The sequence below is a fragment of the Mustela erminea genome, chromosome X (genome assembly GCF_009829155.1).
Source record: "Mustela erminea isolate mMusErm1 chromosome X, mMusErm1.Pri, whole genome shotgun sequence".
NCBI classification, from domain to species: Eukaryota; Metazoa; Chordata; class Mammalia; order Carnivora; family Mustelidae; genus Mustela; species Mustela erminea.
Genome location: NC_045635.1, coordinates 84084366 through 84107912, shown reverse-complemented (window position 1 = coordinate 84107912; position 23547 = coordinate 84084366). Strand labels below are relative to the sequence as shown.

At 38.9% G+C, this 23547-nt stretch overlaps 1 protein-coding gene across 8 annotated transcripts in view; it reads left to right on the top strand.

The window, feature by feature from the left end:
- The first annotated feature begins 481 nt into the window (after positions 1 to 481).
- TCP11X2 (t-complex 11 family, X-linked 2) overlaps positions 482 to 23547 on the top strand; it is a 42370-nt gene continuing 19304 nt past the window's right edge. For 6 of the 8 annotated variants that reach the window (XM_032331597.1, XM_032331594.1, XM_032331593.1 and 3 more), the window contains exons 1-2: positions 1084 to 1154; positions 3958 to 4166. In XM_032331597.1, coding sequence (XP_032187488.1) covers positions 3980 to 4166 — 187 coding nt within the window. In that variant the 5' untranslated portion in view covers positions 1084 to 1154; positions 3958 to 3979. Of the gene's footprint in view, positions 555 to 1016; positions 1155 to 3957; positions 4167 to 23547 lie in introns of those variants that run through there. The other 2 variants (XM_032331595.1, XM_032331598.1) reach the window with 2 other exon arrangements.

Genomic DNA, 23547 nt, shown 5'->3' with positions numbered 1-23547 from the left:
GCGATCCTTTTCCTATCTAAAAGGTTGTTTAATGTTTTATTTCCTGGGGGAATGAGATTAATAGTTTGGGACACTACCTTACCTATGGGGAAGGAACAGGACTTAAGAGAATTAATTTCAAGCCCTTCTGGGACTTCAAGCCTAGGAAGAAGGATATGAGCCTGAAGCCTCCACATGAGGAATCTCTGGTTCTTATCTCCATCATTGATGGTGCTTCCCTGTTTGCCTTTCCTGCTCTCTTGGTTCCCATGGTACCCTGGGCAAAAAACCCACATTGCTAAGGGAGACTGGCCACCCTTTGTTTTTAGGTTTTGGACTCTTTCACTTGGCGTCATTGGCAGGGGTGTGCTTCAGGTAGGTCTCATCATTTCCATGGTTCCACCCAGTCCCTTCCTGCTTGATCTCCCCTCCTGCCCTGTCTGTCATGGTATGCTCCAGGACTATATTGAAGGGGCGAAAGGGCTTCAATAGCAGATGCAGCTTCAGGGCAGCGGGTCAAGGACTGGCAGGAGGTGAAGGACCAGGGTCCGGGTCCAAGAGGGGTCTCTTGCTGCGTGAGTCTGGATTCCACTCTCTTCATAGTCAAAGCGGGTCTGGGTGAAGTTAAGGAGGAAGGGGGAAATTCCTGGATTAATTAAAGACAGCCAGAGTTGAAGAAGTTTCCTCTCCTAAGTACACCATTACTGGGCAGTGTTCTCTCACAAGTCATTGTCCATCTCTGGGCCTTAATTTCCTCTTCGGCTTGCTCTACCCCTAACTTCTTTAATTTAAGGAAAAGCAGTCACACTATTTTCAAGTTCGCCTTCTCCCAGGGTTGTTTGAGAACATTAGCTATTGCAGTAAGAGGCTCTTGAGGCCCTCGAGGCCCTTGTTCCTGACCTCCTTAACTGGGATCAGTAGGTTCTGTCATCAACACACACAATGGCAGCCGAAGTCCTCTCCTCCCGCTCATCCCTGGGTCAGAGCCAGATATTATACTATAAAAAGCTTACCTTTTATTGTCTCCCTAATTCCAGATAACATCAAGATGCCCAAAATTGAGGAAAACATGTTCCAAAATGATCCCAGTGAGGCAGAGAGTAGGGCTCATAAGCCTAAAACACCAGGGCAGAGCCAGGAAAACAAGAGCTTCTGTTTAGATGACCACTCTGCTGGTAGGTCTAGAATTCTATCAACACATCCTGGGGTAGTGCTTAATAATAGTTACATTGAAGGAATAGACTGCCTGTGGCTTAAGGGTCTTTAAGGAGCATGAAAATCTCCTGCAACCTTGCATTTTTTCCTTTCTCATTCTTCGACTATTCCTCTTTTGGATTATTATTTTTGTTGTCTTTTTTTCCCCTTTCAATATTTACATAGAGGACCAAGGACCCTTACTGGCAAGTAAAATTAAAAGACATTTTGGCTATAAAGCAGCCAACAAAGCATCATAACTTGTGCTTGCCAAGACTTGGAGTGTTTGAGTGAGTTCAAAACATTGGAAATAGATTGCATATTTATTTATTTATTTATTATTTATTTATAAAATCAAGAATAATTAACATGCAGTGTTATATTAATTTATATTAGGTGAACATATTAGTTTATATTATATTAGGTGTATATGTTAATTATATTAGATGTACAACACAGTGATTCAAAAATTTTATTACTCCGTGCATGATCATTGCACTCTTATTCCCCTTCACCTATTTCACTCATCCCCCATACATGCCCACTCTCTGACAACCACCAGTTTTTTCTGTATATTTAAGAGTTTTTTTAAAATTTAAGTCCAGTATGGTTAACATCTAGTGTTATATTAGTTCCAGATGTACAATATACTGATCCACCAATTCTATACATTAGTCAGTGCTCATTATTGTAAGCATACTGTTAGTCTTTCTCACCTATTTCACCCATCCCCCCATCCACCTCCTTTCTGGTAAGCATCAGTTTGTTCTCTATAGTTAAGAGTCTGTTTCAAAGAAAAAGAGTCTGTTTCATGGTTTCTCTCTTTTTTACTTTGTTCTTGTTTGGTTCCTTAAATTTATATATAAGTGAAATCATATGATATTTGTCTTTCTCTAACTAATTTCACTTAGCATTATACCCTCTAGATCCATTGATGTTGTTGCAAATGGAAAGATTTCATTTTTTTATGACTAATATTCCATTGTGAATATACACCACATCGTCTTTGTCCATTCCTTTATGGATGGACACTTGCATTGCTTCCATAATTTGACTATTGTACATAAGGCTGCAATAAACTTAGGGATGCATATATCTTTTTGAATTAATGCTTTAATATTCTTTGGGTAAATATAAAGTAGTGGAACTACTGGGTAACATGGAAATTCTATTTTTAATTTTTTTGATTACTTATTTATTTTTTCAATTGTGGTAAAATTCACATAACATAATATTTATCATTGCAACCATTTTCTCCAGATTTTTTAAGGTATAATGAGCACATAAAATTACATATATTTTAAGTGTACAATCTGATGATTTAATATACATATGCATTATAAAATGATGACTGCAATAAAATTAATGAACACATCACCTCACAACCACCTGAATTTTTTTGGTAATATTTTATTTATTTATTTGAGAGAGAGACAGTGAGAGAGATCAAGAGCGAGAAGAAGGTCAGAGGGAGAAGCTGACTCCCGTGGATCTGGGATCCCGATGTGAGACTTAATCCCTGGACCCCAGGATCATGACCTGAGCTGAAGGTAGTCGCCCAACCAACTCAGCCACCCAGGCACCCACCTGAATTTTTTTTGATAAGCAAGCTTAAGATCTGTTCCCTTAGCAAGTTTCAAATAGAGCTATTCTATGACCCAGCAATTGCACTACTGGGTATTTACTCTAAAGGTAAAAATGTAGTGATCCGAAGGGTCATGTGCACCCCAATGTTTATAGCAGCAATGTCCACAATAGCGAAACTACGGAATGAACCTAGATGTCCATCAACAGATGAAAGGATACAGAAGAGGTGGCATATATAAATACTATGTGGCCATCAGAAGAAATTAAATCTTGCCATTTGCAACGACATGGATGGAACTAGAGGGTATTATGCTGAGCGAAATAAGTCAATTAGAGAAAGACAATTATCATATGATCTCCCTCATATGAGGAATTTGAGAGGCAACATGGGGGTTTGTGGCATAGAGAAGGAAAAAATGAAAGAAGATGGGTTCAGAGGGAGACAAACTATAAGAGACTCTTAATCTCACAAAACAAACTGAGGGTTGCCGGGGGTAGAGGGGTAGGGAGAGGGTGGTTGGGTTACAGACATTGGGGAGGGTTATGTGCTATGGCGAGTGCTGTGAAGTGTGTAAACTCCTGGGGCTAAAAGTACATTATATCTTAATAAAAAATTAAAAATTAAAAAAATTTAAATGGAAACAGGACCTAAATAGATATCTTTCCAAATGATCATGGAAATGCAAATCAAATCCACAATGAAAAGTTATTATGTCATAGTTAGAATTGCTAATATAAAAAATAAAAAAAGACTATATAACAAGCATTGTCAAGGTTGTGGGGAAAATGGAACCCTTGTACAGTGGTAGAAACATAAATTGATACAGCCTCTTTTTTTTTTTTTTCCAAAAAGAATGAAAGTAAAACTACCATGTGATGCAGCAATCCCACTTTGGGGCATATATCCAAAGGGAATGAAAACAGGATCTCAAAGAGATATCTGCACCCCATGTTCATTACAGTAGCCAAGACAATGAAACAACTTAAGTGTTGCATGGGTGAAGAAAATGTGGGTCATGGACATGAAAAGTCCAGCATAAAGAATATACTCAATGATATTGTAATAACAGGGTATAGTGACAGATGGTGATTACACTAGTTGAGTAATACTGAGTAGTGTGTATAACTGTCAAATTAATGTGTTGTACACATGAAACTAATATAATATTGTATATCCATTATACTTTAATGATAAAGCAAATGTGAATATTATTTGGTCATGAAAAAGAAGGAGATTCTGCTATTTGTGTCAGCATGGATGAAACTAGAGGACATTATATTAAGTGAAAAAAGCCAGAAGGAGAAAGAACAATACTGTGTGCTATCATCTATACATGGACTTTTAAAAAATGAAGAAGTGAATTCACAGAAACAAATAGTGGATGATGGTTACCAGTGGCTGGGAGGTGGGGCAAATGGGGAGATAGTGGTCAAAGGGTAAGAACCTTCAGTTACAAGATGAATAGGTTATGAGGATCTAATGTACAGCATGGCGACTGTAGTTATAATACTGTATAGTGCCCTTGAAACTTGCTAAGGGAACAGATCTATTTTTAATTTTTTGAGGAAGCTCCATATTGTCTTTCATAGTTGCTGCTCCACCTTACACAGTTTGCATTCCCACCAACAGTACACGAGTGTTCTTTTTTGTCTACATCCTTGCCAACACTTGCTATTTCTTGTTTTTTATTTTAGTCATTCTCATAGGTGTGAAGTGATACTCATTGTAGTTTTGATCTGCATTTCCCTGATAATCAGTGATGTTGAATATTTTTTCATGTGTTTGTTGGCCATCTGGATGTCTTCTTTAGAGAAATGTCTATTCATATCATCTGCCCATTATTTAATTGGATTATTCCTTTTGGGGGGTGTTGAGTTGTAAAAATTCTTTATATATCTTGGATATTAATCCTTATTAGGTATATCATTTGCAAATATTTTCTCCAATTAGATGAGTTATTTTTTTATTGATGATTTCCTTCACTGTACTAAAGCTTTTTATTTTGGCACAGTCCCAAGAGTTTAAATTTGTGTTTGTTTGCCTAGACAAAGGAGACATATCAAAAAAAAGTTTCTATGCCGGATGTCAAAGAGATTACTACCTATGATTTTGTTAGGAATTTTAGGACTCACTTTTAGATCTTCTATTTATTTTGAGTTTATTTTTGTGTGTGATGTAAGAAAGTGGTCCAGTATAATTCTTTTGCATGTGGCTGTCCAGTTTTCACAGCAACATTTGTGAAGAGATGGTCTTTTCCCATTGCATATTCTTGCATTCATGTCATAGATTAATTGACCATAAAAGTATAGATTTATTTCTGGGCTTTCTATTCTGTCCCATTGATTTGTGTGTTTATATTTGTTCCAGGACCATACTGCTTGGAGGACTATAGTTTTTTAGTATATCTCAAAACCTGGGATTGTGGTACCTCCACATTTGTTCTTGTTTTATAAGACTGCTTTAGCAATTTGGGGTATTTTATGGTTCCATACACATTTTAGGATTATTTGATCTAGTACTATGAAAAAATTTAATGGTATTTTGATAGAGGTTGAATGTTTGTGTAGCTTGCTTTGGAAATACAAACATGTTAAAAGTATTTTTTCTTCCAACCCATGAACATGATGTGACTTTCCATGTGTTTGTGTCATCTTCAATTTCTTTCTTCACTGTTGTATAGTTTTCAAAGTAGAGGTCTTTAAGTTCCTCTTTTAAGTTTATTCTTACCATTTTATTATTTTGGTGCAATTATAAATGGGATTGTTTTCTAATTTATTTCTGCTACTCCATTAGTAGGGTATGGAAATGCAACAGATTTCTGTATATTGATTTTGTATCCTGAAATGTTACTAAACTTCTAGTAATTTTTTGATGGAGTCTTTGGAGTTTTCTAAATGTAGTATTGTGCTATCTGCAGATAGTGAAAGTTTTACTTTTTCCTAACCAATTTGGATGCCTTTTATTTCTTTTTGTTGTCATATTGCTGTGGCTAGGACTTCCAATACCATGTTGATTAAAGTAGTGAGAGTGGACATCCTTGTCTTGTCCCTGATCTTAGGGAGAAAGTTCTGAGTTTTTCACAATTGAGTATGATGTTGCCCTTTACTGTGTTAAGATACGTTCTAACCGAAACTACTTTTTTGAGAGTTTAATCATGTGCTGAGGTCATGTATTCTCAAATGTTGTTTCTGCATCCATTAGAAGGTGACATGATGTTTTAAATTTAAAATTAGTTAAGGGAAGCAAGATGTAAGAAGACTAGGACACCTCATTTCATCTGCTTCCCTGAATTTAGCCAGATAACCATCAAGTCATTCTGAACACCTATGAAGTCAAGCTGAGATGCAAGAAAAGAGTTTCTGAAATTCCACAAATAGAAAAGCGGCCACTTTTTGCAAGGTGGGAGGTGTGTAGAAGGGAATCTAAGAGGCAGTATATCAGAAGATAAACAGCAGGGGGAGGAGCCTCCATAAGACAGCTACCCAAAAGTGATATCGCCCAAGAGCACAAAGTCAGAACTTTTAGAAGTCTGCTCCAGTAAGAGGCAGCCCTGCCTAAAAGGTGCTCAGGTGGTGAACCAGGGCACAATCCTAGGCGGGACAGTGTGGCCTTAGGATCCCTGGGGTCACAGAAAGAAGGGGGGGTGGTGCCTGAGCTGAAAGAGTTCCCAAGCACTGGAGTGGGGAAACTGGCTGTGGTCAGCAAGCCCAGGAGTGGGCTCTCAGCTCAATTTGCCATAAACCTCAAACCTCGGACTATGGGGTGACCGCTGTTCATGCAAGGACCCTGCAAAGGGCAAAAATGTGGCAACCCTTCACATTGCCCCAGGAGGAGCAGTGGGGGTGCACACATGATCTGGCAACTGCTCTCCATGCAGAAGCCCTGCAAGAAGCAGGCCTACAGTGACCCTCCCCAGAGAGGGTTGGCACCAGTGCACACACTGTAACAGTCTGCAGAGTTTGTGCACATGAAAGTGAAGGCTGCTTTTCCCTGAGGGTTTACTGAAAAGAGGGGGCCATGATCTTTCAGTTCCAGGGCTAGAGATCGGGGCGTAGCCAATTTTATTTTCATCCTCTGAAGTGGCAGGGAACAAAAGCCACATAGAACAACCTGAAGCAGCTTACACTGAGCCTGGCCCCCTGGCAAGTGTGATGCAATTCCACCCAGCGAAAGACACCTGAAGATCAACACAGCAGGCCCATCCCCCAGAAGACCAGCTGGAACGTCAGGGGAATACCAAGTTTACCAAGCACATGGAACTGCAAAATTCCAGTGCTAGGGGAAAATAGTATATTGAATTCAAGTATTTTTTTCCCTATGATTTGTTTATCTTTCAGTTTTAAATGTCCTTTTCCTTTTTTTCCTTTTCAACTAGTTTCTTATTTTGTTAACTCTTTGTTCTCAAGTCTATTTTTAATTCCATTTTTACATTTACTTTATAGATATAGTCTTCATTTTGGCTTCCTTTCACTGTATTCAATTTTATTTTTGTATATATAAGTTTTGCTTTCTTTATACTTGTGGGATTTATTGTCTTCTAACAAACAGACAAAAATACACCCAGGACCAAGTGGATCACCCTGTTTTGTCCACCTGGGAGATTGTATTCTCTCCTCCCTGCTTTTTCTTCTTTTTCTTCTCTTTTTTAGTTTCTGACCTTTTCAGATTCTTCTAGTGTGTATTTTGCTTAGGTCGTCGTTGATGTTTTTTATTCTATTCCCTCATTCATCCATTCTTCTCTGGGAAAAATCACTAGAAGGAGGAATTCACAACAAAGGAAAAAAAAAAACAGATGCAATACCCTCTACCACAGATCTAATCGATATGGACATAAGTAAAAGGTCAGAGTTGGAATTCAGGATGATGACTATAAAACCACTAGCTGGGCTGAAAAAAGGATAAAAGACACTAGAGAATGTCCTAGCAAAGAAAGGAAAACTAATCAGGCTGAAATTAGGAATGCTTTAACTGAGATAGTCTAACATGGATGCCCTAACAGCTAGGGTAAATGAGGCAGAAGAGTCAGTGACATGGAGGACAATATGATGGAATGAAAGAAAGCTGAAGAAGAGAAAGCAAAACAACTAATGGGCCATGAGGCGAGGCTTCGAGAAATCACTGATACCATAAAGCAAAACAATATTAGAATTATTGGGGTCCTAGAGGAAGAAGAAAGAGAGAGTGGGACAGAAGGTATATTTGAGCAAATCACAGCTGAGAACTTCCCTAATCTGGGAAAGGAAATAGGCCCTCAAGTCCTGGAGGTAGAGAGAACCCCCCCACCAAAATCAGTAAAAATAGATCAACACCTCAACATACAATAGTGAAGCTTGCAAATTTCAGAGATAACAAGAAAATACTGAAAGCAGCTCAAGACAAGAACTCCTTAATGTACAATGGTAGAAACATGAGACTGGCAGCGGACTTATCCACAGACCTGGCAGGGCAGAAAGGGCTGGTGTGATATATTCAGGGTAACAAATGAGAAAAACATGCAGCCAAGAATACATGATCCAGCAAGGATGTCAATCAAAATGGAAGGAAAGATAAAGAGCTTCCAGGACAAACAGAAACTAAAGGAGCTTGTGACCACTAAATAAGCCCTGGAAGAGATAGTAAAGGGAATTCTTTGAGTGGAAGGAAAGAACAAAAGTAAACATGAGTCCAGAGCTGGATGGCTTCTGAGAGGAATTCTACCATTTAAAGAACTAATACCCATTCTTCTGAAGCTGTTTCAAAAAAATAGAAATGGAAAGAAAAGTTCCAAACTCTTTCTATGAGGCCATCATTACCATGATCTCAAAACCAGGCAAAGACCCAATCAAAAAGGAGAATTACAGACCAATATCCCTGGTGAACATGGGTGCCAAAATTCTCACCAAGATACTAGCCCATAAGATCCAAGAGAACATTAAAAGGATTGCTCACCACGATCAAGTGGGATTTATTCCTGGGCTGCAAGGGTTGTTCAACATTCCCAAATAAATCAATGCGATAGATCACGTTAATACAATAAAGAACAAGACCCATGTGATCCTCTCACCTGATGCAGAAAAAACATTTGATAACATATGGCATCCTTTCTTGATTAAAACTCTACACAGTGTAAGGATAGAGGGAACATAGTTCAATATCGTGAAAGCCATCTGAGAAAAGTCCACAGTGAATATCATTCTCAATGGAGAAAAACTGAGAGCTTTTCCACTGAGGTCAGGAACATGACAGGGATACTCACTGTTACCACTGTTCTTCAACATATACTGGAAGCCCTAGCTCAGCAATCAGACAACAACAAAAAATAAAAGGCACCCAAATTGGTACAGAAGAAATCAAACTCTCACTCTTTGCAGATGACATGATACCCTATGTAGAAAACCCAAAAACCTCCACCCCAAAATTGCTAGAACTCATACAGCAATTCAGCAACATGGTGGGATACAAAATCAGGCACAGAAATCAGTTTCATTTCCATACATCAACAATGAGACAGAAGAAAAGGAAATTAAAGAATGAATCCCATTTACAATTGCACCAAAACCCATAAGATACTTAGGAATAAACCTAAACAAATAGCTATAGGGTCTGTACCCTAAAAACTACAGAAACTTTTGAAGGAAATTGAGGAAGACACAAAGAAATGGAAAAATGTTCCATGACCGTGAATTGGAAGAATAAATACTGTTAAAAGGTCTATGCTATCCAGAGCAATCTACACATTCAATGAAATCCTTATCAAAATTCCATCAACATTCTTCACAGACCTGGAACAAATAATCCTAAAACTTGTTATGGAACCAGAGTAGACTCCATATGGCCAGAGGAATGTTGAAAAGGAATCCATAAATGGTGGAATCACAATTCTGGACTTCAAGCCATATTACATATCTGTTATCCTCATGGCAGTATGGTAATGGCACAAAAGCAGACACATAGGTTGATGGAACAGAATAAAGAACTCAGAAATGGACAATCAACTTGATGGTCACTAATCTTTGACAAAGCAAGAAAAAATAGCTATGGAAAAATGATAGTCTCTTCAATAAATGTTGCTGGGAAATTGGATAGCTATAGGTAGAAGAATGAAACTGGACCATTTTTTTGACACCATATACAAAGACAAGCTCAAAAACAATTAAAGTCCTAAATGTGAGACAGGAATCCATTAAAATCCTTAAGGAGATCACAGGCAACAACCTCTTCAAATACAACTGCATCAACTTCTTGCTAGACACATATCCAAAGGCAAAGGAAGCAAAAGCATAAATGAATTTTTGGGACTTCATCAAGATATGTTCGGCAGAGCAGAGGAAACAGTCAATAAAACTAAAAGTCAAATTTTAGAATGGGAGAAGATATTTGCAAATGACATATCAGAAAGAGGGCTAGCATACAAGAACTACAAAGAATTTATCAAACTCAATATCCAGAAAAAAAAAAAAACTAATCCAGTTAAGAAATGAGCAGAAAGGGGGGGAGGAGTCAAGATGGCGGAGAAGTAGCAGGCTGAGACTACTTCAGCTAGCAGGAGATCAGCTAGATAGCTTATCTAAAGATTGCAAACACCTGCAAATCCATTGGCAGATCGAAGAGAAGAAGAACAGCAATTCTAGAAACAGAAAAACAACCACTTTCTGAAAGGTAAGACTGGCGGAGAAGTGAATCCAAAGCGACGGGAAGATAGTCCCCGGGGGGAGGGGCTGGCTCCTGGCAAGCAGCGGAGCAACGGAGCACAAAATCAGGACTTTTAAAAGTCTGTTCCGCTGAGGGGCATCGCTCCAGAGGCTAAACCGGGGTGAAGCCCATGCAGAGTCAGCGTGGCCTCAGGTCCCGCAGGGTGACAGAAGGATCAGGGGTGTCTGAGTGTCGCAGAGCTTGCAGGTACTGGAACGGGAAAGCTGGCTCAGAGACAGAGCCGACAGTAAGCTCACAGCTGGGGGTTACCTTGAAACAGTCACAGGCTCAGTGAGCTCGGAGCGCGGCCAGAGGTCAGGCAGACAGGAGTTACCAGGCGCTGTTCTCTGAGGGCACACTGAGGAGTGGGGCCCCGGGCTCTCTACTCCTCTGGGCCATTTGTATTCCCGTCCTCAGGATCTCTACGGAAAGCGCTCAGGGAACAAAAGCTCCTGAAAGCAAAGCCGAGAGGATTACTCAGCCCGGCCCCTGGTAAGGGCGGTGCACTTCCGCCTGGGGCAAAGACACTTGAGAATCACTACACCAGGCCCCTCCCCCAGAAGATCAACAAGAAATCCAGCCAAGACCAAGTTCACCTATCAAGGAGTGCAGTTTCAATACCAAGGAGAGCAGCAGAATTCCAGAGGCGGAGAAAGCAAAGCACGGAACTCATGGCTTTCTCCCTGTGATTTTTTAGTATTGCAGTTAATTTAATTTTTTTCTTTTTCATTTTTTTTCTCTTCTTCTGCTAAATTTTTTTTAACTTTTACCCTTTTATTTTTTAACGTTTTTAAACTAGTTTAATATATATATTTTTCTTTTTTATAGTTTTCTTTATTCGTTTTCTTTTTTAAATTCTTTTCGTTTTTTTAAAAGTTTTTTCTTTCTTTCATTTTGAACCTATTTTTATCCCCTATCTCCCCCCTCATGATTTGGGATCTCTTCTGATTTGGTTAAAGCATATTTCCCGGGGGTTGTTGCCACCATTTTAGTATTTTACTTGCTTCTTCATATACTCTTATCTGGACAAAATGACAAGGCAGAAAAATTCACCACAAAAAAAAGAACAAGAGGCAGTACCAAAGGCTAGGGACTTAATCAATACAGACATTGGTAATATGTCAGATCTAGAGTTCAGAATGACAATTCTCAAGGTTCTAGACGGGCTTGAAAAAGGCATGGAAGATATTTATCTCTCTCGAGAGAGATAAAAGCCCTATCTGGAGAAATAAAAGAACTAAAATCTAACCAAGTTGAAATCAAAAAAGCTATTAATGAGGTGCAATCAAAAATGGAGGCTCTCACTGCTAGGATAAATGAGGCAGTAGAAAGAATTAGCGATATAGAAGACCAAATGACAGAGAATAAAGAAGCTGAGCAAAAGAGGGACAAACAGCTACTGGACCACGAGGGGAGAATTCGAGAGATAAGTGACACCATAAGATGAAACAACATTAGAATAATGGGGATTCCAGAAGAAGAAGAAAGAGAGAGGGGAGCAGAAGGTATACTGGAGAGAATTATTGGGGAGAATTTCCCCAATACGGCAAAGGGAACGAGCATCAAAATTCAGGAGGTTCAGAGAATGCCCCTCAAAATCAATAAGAATAGGCCCACACCCCTTCACCTAATAATAAAATTTACAAGTCTTAGAGACAAAGAGAAAATCCTGAAAGCAGCCCGGGAAAAGAAGTCTGTAACATACAATGGTAAAAATATTAGATTGGCAGCTGACTTATCCACAGAGACCTGGCAGGCCAGAAAGAGCTGGCATGATATTTTCAGAGCACTAAACGAGAAAAACATGCAGCCAAGAATACTATATCCAGCTAGGCTATCATTGAAAATAGAAGGAGAGATTAAAAGCTTCCAGGACAAACGAAAACTGAAAGAATTTGCAAATACCAAACCAGCTCTACAGGAAATATTGAAAGGGGTCCTCTAAGCAAAGAGAGAGCTTACAAGTGGTAGATCAGAAAGGGACAGAGACCATATACAGTAACAGTCACCTTACAGGCAATACAATGGCACTAAATTCATATCTCTCAATAGTTACCCTGAATGTTAATGGGCTAAATGCCCCAATCAAAAGACACAGGGTATCAGAATGGATAAAAAAAAACAAAACCCATCTATATGTTGCCTCCAAGAAACTCATTTTAAGCCCAAAGACACCTCCAGATTTAAAGTGAGGGCGTGGAAAAGAATTTACCATGCTAATGGACATCAGAAGAAAGCAGGAGTGGCAATCCTTATATCAGATCAATTAGATTTTAAGCCAAAGACTATAATAAGAGATGAGGAAGGACACTATATCGTACTCAAAGGGTCTGTCTAACAAGAAGATCTAACAATTTTAAATATCTATGCCCCCAACGTGGGAGCGGCCAACTATATAAACCAATTAATAACAAAATGAAAGAAACACATCAACAATAATACAATAATAGTAGGGAACTTTAACACTCCCCTCACTGAAATGGACAGATCATCCAAGCAAAAGATCAACAAGGAAATAAAGGCCTTAAAGGATACACTGGACCAGATGGACATCACATTATATTCAGAACATTTCATCCCAAAGCAACAGAATACACATTCTTCTCTAGTGCACATGGAACATTCTCCAGAATAGATCACATCCTCGGTCCTAAATCAGGACTCAACCAGTATCAAAAGATTGGGCTCTTTCCCTGCATATTTTCAGACCACAATTCTCTGAAGCTAGAACTCAACCACAAGAGGAAGTTTGTAAAGACCCAAATACATGGAGACTAAACAGCATCCTTCTAAAGAATGAATGGGTCAACCGGGAAATTAAAGAAGAATTGAAAAGAAATCATGGAAACAAATGATAATGAAAACACAATGGTTCAAAATCTGTGGGACACAACAAAGGCAGTCCTGAGAGGAAAATATATAGTGGTACAAGCCTTTCTCAAGAAACAAGAAAGGTCTCAGGTACACAACCTAACCCTAAACCTAAAGGACCTGGAGAAAGAACAAGAAAGAAACCCTAAGCCCAGCAGGAGAAGAGAAATCATAAAATCAGAGCAGAAATCAATGAAATTGAAACCAAAAAAAACACAAAACAAAACAAAAAAAAACCAATAGAACAAATCAACGAAACTAGGAGCTGGTTCTTTGAAAGAATCAATAAAATTGATAAACCTCTGGCCAGACTTATCAAAAAGAAAAGAGAAAGGACCCAAATAAATAAAATCATGAATGAAAGAGGAGAGATCACAAATAACACCAAAGAAATACAAACTATTATAAGAACATACCATGAGCAACTCTACGCCAACAAATTTGACAATCTGGAAGAAATGGATGCATTCCTAGAAACATATAAACTACCACAACTGAACCAGGAAGAAATAGAAAGCCTGAACAGACCCATAACCAGTAAGGAGATTGAAACAGTCATTAAAAATCTCCAAGCAAACAAAAGCCCAGGGCCAGACAGCATCCCGGGGGAATTCTACCAAACATTTAAAGAAGAACTAATACCTATTCTCCTGAAACTGTTCCAAAAAATAGAAATGGAAGGAAAACTTCCAAACGCATTTTATGAGGCCAGCATCACCTTGATCCCCAAACCAGACAAGGATCCCATCAAAAAAGAGAGCTATAGACCAATATCCTTGATGAACACAGATGCGAAAATTCTCACCAAAATACTAGCCAATAGGATTCAACAGTACATTAAAAGGATTATTCACCACGACCAAGCAAGATTTATTCCAGGGCTGCAAGGTTGGTTAAACATCCGCAAATCAATTAATGTGACACAACACATCAATAAAAGAAAGAATAAGAACCATATGATACTCTCAATAGATGCTGAAAAAGCATTTGACAAAGTACAGCATCCCTTCCTGAGCAAAACTCTTCAAAGTGTAGGGATAGAGGGCACATAGCTCAATATCATCAAAGCCATCTATGAAAAACCCACTGCAAATATCATTCTCAATGGAGAAAAACTGAAAGCTTTTCTGCTAAGGTCAGGAACACGGCAGGGATGTCCATTATCACCACTGCTATTCAACATAGTACTAGAAGTCCTAGCCTCAGCAATCAGACAACAAAAGGAAATTAAAGGCATCCAAATCAGCAAAGAAGAAGTCAAATTATCACTCTTCTCAGATGATATGATACTATATGTGGAAAACCCAAAAGACTCCACTCCAATACTGCTAGAACTTGTACAGGAATTCAAAAAGTGTCCGGATATAAAATCAATGTACAAAAATCAGTTGCATTTCTCTACACCAACAATAAGACAGAAGAAAGAGAAATTAAGGAGTCAATCCCATTTACATTTGCACCCCAAACCATAAGATACCTAGGAATAAACCTAACCAAAGAGGCTAAGAATCTATACTCAGAAAACTATAAAGTACTCATGAAAGAAATTGAGGAAGACTCAAAGAAATGGAAAAATGTTCCATGCTCCTGGATTGGAAGAATAAATATTGTGAAAATGTCTATGCTACCTAAAGCAATCTACACATTTAATGCAATTCCTATCAAAGCACCATCCATTTTCTTCAAAGAAATGGAACAAATAATTCTAAAATTTATATGGAACCAGAAAAGACCTCGAATAGCCAAAGGGATATTGAAGAAGAAAGCCAAAGTTGGTGGCATCACAATTCCGGACTTGAGGCTCTATTACAAAGCTGTCATAATTAAGACAGCATGGTACTGGCACAAAAACAGACACATAGATCAATGGAACAGAATAGAGAGCCCAGAAATAGACCCTCAACTCTATGGTCAACTAACCTTCGACAAAGCAGGAAAGAATGTCCAAAGGAAAAAAGACTGCCTCTTCAATAAATGGTGTTGGGAAAATTTGACAGCCACATGCAGAAAAGTGAAATTGGACCATTTCCTTACACCACACACAACAATAGACTCAAAATGGATGAAGGATCTCAATGTGCGAAAGGAATCCTTCAAAATCCTTGAGGAGAACACAGGCAGCAACCTCTTCAACCTCAGCCGCAGCAACATCTTCCTAAGAACATCGCCAAAGACAAGGGAAGCATGGGCAAAAATGAACTATTGGGATTTCATCAAGATCAAAAGCTTTTGCACAGCAAAGGAAACAGTTAACAAAATCAAAAGACAACTGACAGAATGGGAGAAGATATTTGCAAACAACATATCAGATAAAGGACTAGTGTCCAGAATATAAAGAACTTAGCAAACTCAACACCCAAAGAACAAATAATCCAATCAAGAAATGGGTAGAGGACATGAACAGACATTTCTGCAAAGAAGACATCCAGATGGCCAACAGACACATGAAAAAGTGCTCCATATCACTGGGCATCAGGGAAATACAAATCAAAACCACAATGAGATATCACCTCACACCAGTCAGAATGGCTAAAATCAACAGGTCAGGAAATGACAGATGCTTGCGAGGATGCAGAGAAATGGGAACTCTCCTACACTGTTGGTGGGAATGCAAGCTGGTGCAACCACTTGGAAAATAGCATGGAGGTTTCTCAAAATGTTGAAAATAGAACTACCCTTGATCCCGCAATTGCACTACTGGGTATTTACCCTAAAGATACAAACGTGGTGATTCAAAAGGGCACGTGCACCCGAATGTTTATAGCAGCAATGTCCACAATAGCCAAACTATGGAAAGAACCTAGATGTCCATCAACAGATGAATGGATCAAGAAGATGTGGTATATATACACAATGGAATACTATGCAGCCATCAAAAGAAATGAAATCTTGCCATTTGCGACAACGTGGATGGAACTAGAGCGTATCATGCTTAGTGAAATAAGTCAAGCGGAGAAAGACAGCTATCATATGATCTCCCTGATATGAGGAAGTGGTGATGCAACATGGGGGCTTAAGTGGGTAGGAAAAGAATCAATGAAACAAGATGGGATTGGGAGGGAGACAAACCATAAGTGACTCTTAATCTCACAAAACAAACTGAGGGTTGCTGTGGGGAGGGGGGTTGGGAGAAGGGGGGTGGGGTTATGGACATTGGGGAGGGTATGTGCTTTGGTGAGTGCTGTGAAGTGTGTAAACCTGGCGATTCACAGGCCTGTACCCTTGGGGATAAAATATATGTTTATAAAAAATAAAAAATTAAAAAAAAAGAAATGAGCAGAAACAAGAACACACATTTTCCAAAGAAAACAAAGAAATGACCAAGAGACACATGAAAGAATGCTCCACATCGCTTGACATCAGGGAAATACAAATGAAAACCGTTATCAGATACCACCTCACAGCAGTCAGCATGACTATAATTGACAAGTAAGGAAACAACAAATCTTGTTGAGAATGTGGAGAAAGGGTGGGAATGTGTTGGTGGGAATAAAAGCTGGTATAGCCACTCTGGAAAACAGTATGGCGGTTTCTTGGGATGTTAAAAATAGAGGTACCCTACAACTGAGCAGTTGCAGTACTAAGTATTGACCTCAAATATACAAATGTAGTGATCTTAAGGGGCACATGCACCCCAATGTTCATAGCATCAATGACCACAATAGCCAAACTGTGGAAAGAGCCAAGATGTCCATCAATAGAATAGATAAATAAGATGTGGTATATATATATACAATAATATTATTCAATCATCTGAAAGGATGAACTCTTATCATTTACATCAATGTGGTAGAAACTGGAGGGTAATACACTGAACAAAACACTTCAGTCAGATAAAAACAATTATACGGTTTCACTTATATGTGGAATGTAAGAAACGTGCAGAGGATCATAGAGGAATGCAGGGAGAACTGAATGGGAAGTCACCAGAGACTGAGACAAACCATAAGGGACTTTTGACTCGACTCTAAGAAACAAATTGAGGGTTGCTGGAGGGGAGGTGCATAGGGGGATGGGGTTTTGGGGGATGGGCATTAAGAAGGCACACGATGTGATGAGCATTGGTTGTTACACACAGCTGATGAGTTATTGAACACTACATCTGAAACTAAGTATGCTTGCTATTTGAATTTAAATAACAAAGCAATTCACTTATAAAAATAAGCAGTAAATGGGCACAAGTAGACCATCTCTTTGTCATGAGTTTTACGATTCATTTTTTTTTTCTTTGAGAGAGAGAGAAAGAGATTGAGTAGGGGGAACAAAGGGAGAGGGAGAGAGAAAATCTTAAGCAAACCCCATGCTCAGTGTGGAGCCATATGCAGGGCTCTATCTCACACACTGATACAATGATCTGAGCTGAAATCAGGAATCATACACTTAACAACTGAGCCAACGAGATGCCCCAAGCTTTGCAGTTCTTTTTTTTTTAAATATAGATTCTTTTTCTTCTTTTTAAATGTATTTTTTATTTAATTTCGGCATAACAGTATTCATTATTTTTTCACCACACCCAGTGCTCCATGCCTCCGTGCCCTCTATGATACCCACCACCTGGTACCCCAACCTCCCACCCACACGCCAATTCAAACCCCTCAGATTGTTTTTCAGAGTCCATAGTCTCTCATAGATTTTAAAAAATTTTTTTATTTCTTTTCACTGTAACATTATTCATTGTTTTTGCACCACCCCCAGTGCTCCATGCAATCCGTGCCCTCCCTATAACTCACCACCTGGTTCCCCCAACCTCCCACCCCCCGCCACTTCAAAACTCTCAGGTTGTTTTTCAGAGTTCATAGTCTCTCATGGTTCACCTTCCCTTCCAATTTCCCTCAACTCCCTTCTCCTCTCCATCTCCCCACGTCCTCCATTTTATTTGTTATGTTCCACAAAATAAGTAAAACCATATGATAATTGACTCTCTCTGCTTGACTTATTTCACTCAGCATAATCTCTTTCAGTCCTGTCCATGTAGCTACAAAAGTTGGGTATTCATCCTTTCTGATGGAGGCATAATACTCCATAGTGTATATGGACCACATCTTCCTTATCCATTCATCCGTTGAAGGGCATCTTGGTTCTTTCCACAGTTTGGCAACCATGGCCATTGCTGCTATAAACATTGGGGTACAGATGGGCCTTCTTTTCACAACATCTGTATCTTTGGGGTAAATACCCAGTAGTGCCATTGCAGGGTCATAGGGAAGTTCGATTTTTAATTTCTTGAGGAATCCCCACACTGCTCTCCAAAGAGGCTGCACCAACCTGCATTCCCACCAACAGTGTAAGAGGGTTCCCCTTTCTCCACATCCTCTCCAACACATGTTGTTTCCTGTCTTGCTAATTTTGGCCATTCTAACTGGTGTAAGGTGATATCTCAATATGGTTTTAATTTGAATCTCCCTGATGGCTAGTGATGATGAATATTTTTTCATGTGTCTGATAGCCATTTGTGTGACTTCATTGGAGAAGTGCCTGTTCCTATCTTCTGCCCATTTGTTGATATGACTATCTGTTTTTTGTGTGTTGAGTTTGAGGATTTCATTATAGATCCTGGTATCAACCTTTTGTCTGTACTGTCATTTGCAAATATATTCTCCCATTCCGTGGGTTGCCTCTGTTTTTTTTTTTTAAATTATTTCCTTTGCTGTACAGAAGATTTTGAACTTGAGGAAGTCACAAAAGTTCATTTTCACTTTTGTTTCCTTTGCATTTGGAGACATATCTTGAAAGAAGTTGCTGTGGCTGATATCAAGGAGGTTATTGCCTATATTCTCCTCTAGGATTCTGATGGATTCCTGTCTCACGTTGAGGTCTTTTATCCATTTTGAGTTTATCATTGTGTATGGTGTAAGAGAATGGTCGAGTTTCATTATACATATAGCTGTCCAGTTTTCCCAGCACCATTTATTGAAGAGACTGTCTTTTTTTAATTTTTCCTGTTTTGTAAAAGATTATTTGCCCATAGAGTTGAGGGTCCATATCTGGGCTCTCTACTCTGTTCCACTGGTCTATGTGTCTGTTTTTATGCCAGTACCATGCTGTCTTGGTGATCACGGCTTTGTAGTAAAGCTTGAAATCAGGTAACATGATGTCCCCAGTTTTATTTTTGTTTTTCAACATTTCCTTAGCGATTCAGGGTCTCCTCTGATTCCATACAAATTTTAGGAGTATTTGCTCCAGCTCTTTGAAAAATACTGGTGGAATTTTGATAGGAATGGCATTAAAATTATAGATTGCTCTAGGCAGTATACACATTTAAACAGTGTTTATTCTTCTGATCCAAGAGCATAGAATGGTCTTGCATCTTTTTGTGTCTTCTTCAGTTTCTTTCATGAGTGTTCTGTAGTTCCTCGAATACAGTTCTTTTACCTCTTTGGTTAGGTTTATTCCCAGGTATCTTATTGTTCTTGGTGCTATAGTAAATGGAATCGATTCTCTAATCTCCCTTTCTGTATTTTCATTGTTAGTGTATAAGAAAGTCACGGATTTCTGTACGTTGACTTTGTATCCTGTCACATTACTGAATTGCTGTATGAGTTCTAGTAGTTTGGGGGTGGAGTCTTTTGGATTTTTCATATAAAGAATCATGTCATCTGCGAAGAGAGGGAGTTTGACTTCTTCATTGCCAATTTGGATACCATTTATTTCTCTTTGTTGTCTGATTGCTGTTGCTAGGACTTCTAATACTATGTTGAACAAGAGTGGTGAGAGTGGGCATCCTTGTCGTGTTCCTGATCTCAACGGCAAGGCTGCAAGCTTTTTCCCATTGAGGATGATATTTGCTGTGGGTCTTTCATAGATAGATTTGATGAAGTTCAGGAATGTTCCCTCTATCCCTATACTTTGAAGCATTTTAATCAGGAACGGATGCTGGATTTTGTCAAATGCTTTTTCTGCATCAATTGAGAGGACCATGTGGTTCTTCTCTCTTCTCTTATTAATCCGTTCTATCACATTGACAGATTTGTGAATGTTGAACCATCCTTGTAGCCCAGGGATGAATCTCACTGGGTCCTGGTGGATAATCTTTTTAATGTGCTGGTGGGTCCTGTTTTCTAGGATCTTGTTGAGAATCTTAGCATCCATATTCATCAGTGATATTGATCTGGAATTCTCCTTTCTGGTAGTGTCTTTGGGGATCAGGGTAATGCTGGCTTCATAGAAAGAGTCTGGAAGTTTTCCTTCTGCTTTAATTTTTTTGAAATAGCCTCAGGAGAATAAGTGTTATTTCTTCTTTGACAGTTTGGTAGAATTCCCCAGGGAACCTGTCAGGTCCTGGGCTCTTGTATTTTGGGAGGTTTTTGATCACTGCTTCAATCTCGTTACTAGATATCAGTCCATTCAGTTTGTCAATTTCTTCCTGGTTCAATTTTGGGAGTTTATAATAGTTTTCTAGGAATGCATCCATTTCATCTAGGTTGCTTAGCTTATTGGCATATAACTGTTGATAATAACTTCTAATGATTGTTTCTACTTCCTTGGTGTTAGCTGTGATCTCTCCCTTTTCATTCATAATTTTATTAATTTGGGCTTTCTCTCTCTTCTTTTGGATTAATGTGGCCAATGGTTTATTGATCTTATTGATTCTTTCAGAAAATCATCTTCTAGTTTCATGATACGTTCTACTGTATCTCTGGTTTCTACCTCATTGATCTCAGCTCTAATCTTGATGATTTCCCTTCTAACGTGTAGAATTGGTTTGATTTGTTGTTGATTCTCCAATTCTTTAAGGTGTAGAGACAGCTGGTGTGTTCTGGATTTTTCAATTTTTTTGAGGGAGCCTTGGATGGCTATGTATTTCCCCTTTGGGATTGCCTTTGCTGTATCCCATAGGTTTTGGACTGAAGTGTCTTCATTCTCATTGGTTTCCATGAATTATTTCAGTTCTTTGATCTCCTGGTTGATCCAAGCATTCTTAAGCAAGGTGGCCTTTAGCTTCCAGGTGTTTGAGTTCCTTCTGAACTTTTCCTTGTGATTAAGCTCCAGTTTCAAAGCAGTGTGATCTGATAATATGCAGGGAATAATCTCAGTGTTTTGGTATAGGTTGAGTCCTGATTTGTGACCCAGTATGTGGTCTATTCTGGAGAAGTTTCCATGTGCACTTGAGAATGAGTATTCTGTTGTTTTAGGGTGGAATGTTCTGTATCTATCTATGAGGTCCATCTGGTCCAATGTGTCATTCAATGCTCTTGTTTCTTTATTGATTTTCTGCTTCGATGATCTGTGTATTTCTGAGAGGGACATGTTAAGATCTCCTACTATTAATGTATTCATATCAATATGACTCTTTATCTTGATTAACAGTTTTCTTATGTAATTGGCTGCTCCCATAGTGGGGGCATAGATATTTACAATTGCTAGATCATCTTGGTGGATCGTCCCTTTAAGAATTATGTAGTGTCCTTCTGTATCTCTGACTACAGTCTTTAGTTTAAAATCTAATTTATCTGATTTGAGAATTGCTACCCCAGTCTTCTTTTGAGGCCCATTGGCGTGAAAGATGCTTCTCCATCCCTTCACTTTCAGTCTGGGTATATCTTTAGGTTCAAAACGGGTCTCCAAAACAACATATGGATGGGTTTTGTCATTTTATGGAATCTGTAACCTTGTGTCATTTGATGGGTGCATTTAGGCCATTCACTCTGAGAGTCATTATTGATAGATACATTTTTATTGACATAGTGTTCCCTTTGAAGTCTTTCTTTCTGTAGATTTTCTCTATATTTCTGTTCAATGCTATTCTTAGGATTTTTCCTCTTTTATAGAACCCCCCTTAATATTTCCTGCGGTGTCGGCTTGGTGATTCCATAGTCTTTTAAGCCTTGCCAGTCTAGGAAACTCTTGATTTCTCCATCCATTTTGAATGTCAGTCTTGCAGGATAAAGTATTCTTGGCTGCATGTTCTTTCCGTTAGTGCCCTGAATATATCTTGCCAGCCCTTCCTGGCTTGCCAGGTCTCTGTGGACAGGCCTGAGGTTATTCTGATGGGCTTTCCTCTGTACATAAGGACCTTATTTGTCCTACCTTCTTTCAAGAGTGTCTGCCTACAATTATAATTCTTCATTCTTACTATTATGTGTCTCAGGGACTTTCGAGAATCTATAATCTTGGGGGGAAACCATTCTGCCTCTAGTACATGAACGCTGGTTCCATTCGTGAGATTGGGAAAATTTTCATAGACAACTTGTTCCACTATGGCTTCTAGACTTCTTTCTTCCTCCTCCCCTTCAGGGATTCCAATAATTCTGACGTTGGAACGTTTCATGGCATCATTTATCTCCTTGATTCTGTTTTCATGGCTTCTAAGCTGTTTGTTCCAGGCTTCCTCCTGATCTTTTCTCTCTATCTGTTTGGCCTCCAGATCACTAATTTGATCATCTATCTCAGTTACACTATCTTTTAGAGAATTTAGATTAGATTGGAACTCACTGAGAGCATTTTGAACATCATTCCTGGTGGCTTTCAGTTCTGCCCTAACTTTGTGAACATCATACTTGGTGGCTTTCAGTTCTGCCCTAATCAATTCCATTTGGTCATCCATGGCTTTCTCCAACCTAGCTATTGCCTAGAAAATTGTTAGCCTGAATTCCTTTTCCAACATATTGTCTATGTCGATATCCGTTAGCTCTGTTGCAGAAGGCCCATCCTCTGTATTTTTCTTCTGTTGGGCATTCCTCCTCCTTGTCATTTTTGTGAGAGATGACTGAACAGATGTAGCTGGATATATTGACCGTGGTGCAGTCAAACTGCACCCTGGAACACTTCTGAGCTATCATGATTCCCCACCCAAACGAGAGAAAAAAGAAAAGAAAAAGAAAGAAAGAGAGAGAGAGGGACAGGAAAGAAAGGGAAGATAAAAGAGAAGGTTCAGCCCAAATGGGCCCCAAGGTAAGATTTAGGAAGTATACAAACAAAGACAAACAAAAAGACTGCTAAAAGTATATGACAAGAGAGAAAAATTATATATATATATATATATATACATATATATATACAATACACAAATAAAGGAAGAACCTTGTCAAAAAGAACCCCAAGTATAACATTTATATACTATCAGGACAAACACAAAAACACAGAAACACTGGCAGAAGAAAAAGGTGGGAGAGTGGTAATAAATTCTTAGTGTGGGCGAGGGGGCTTATTTTGATTCTTCCCGGATGTATCTTGATATCTTTGTTGAAGGCCTCAACTTTCCTAAGATAAAGGGGGGTTAAAAATTGGTTTACCTATAGGGGTAG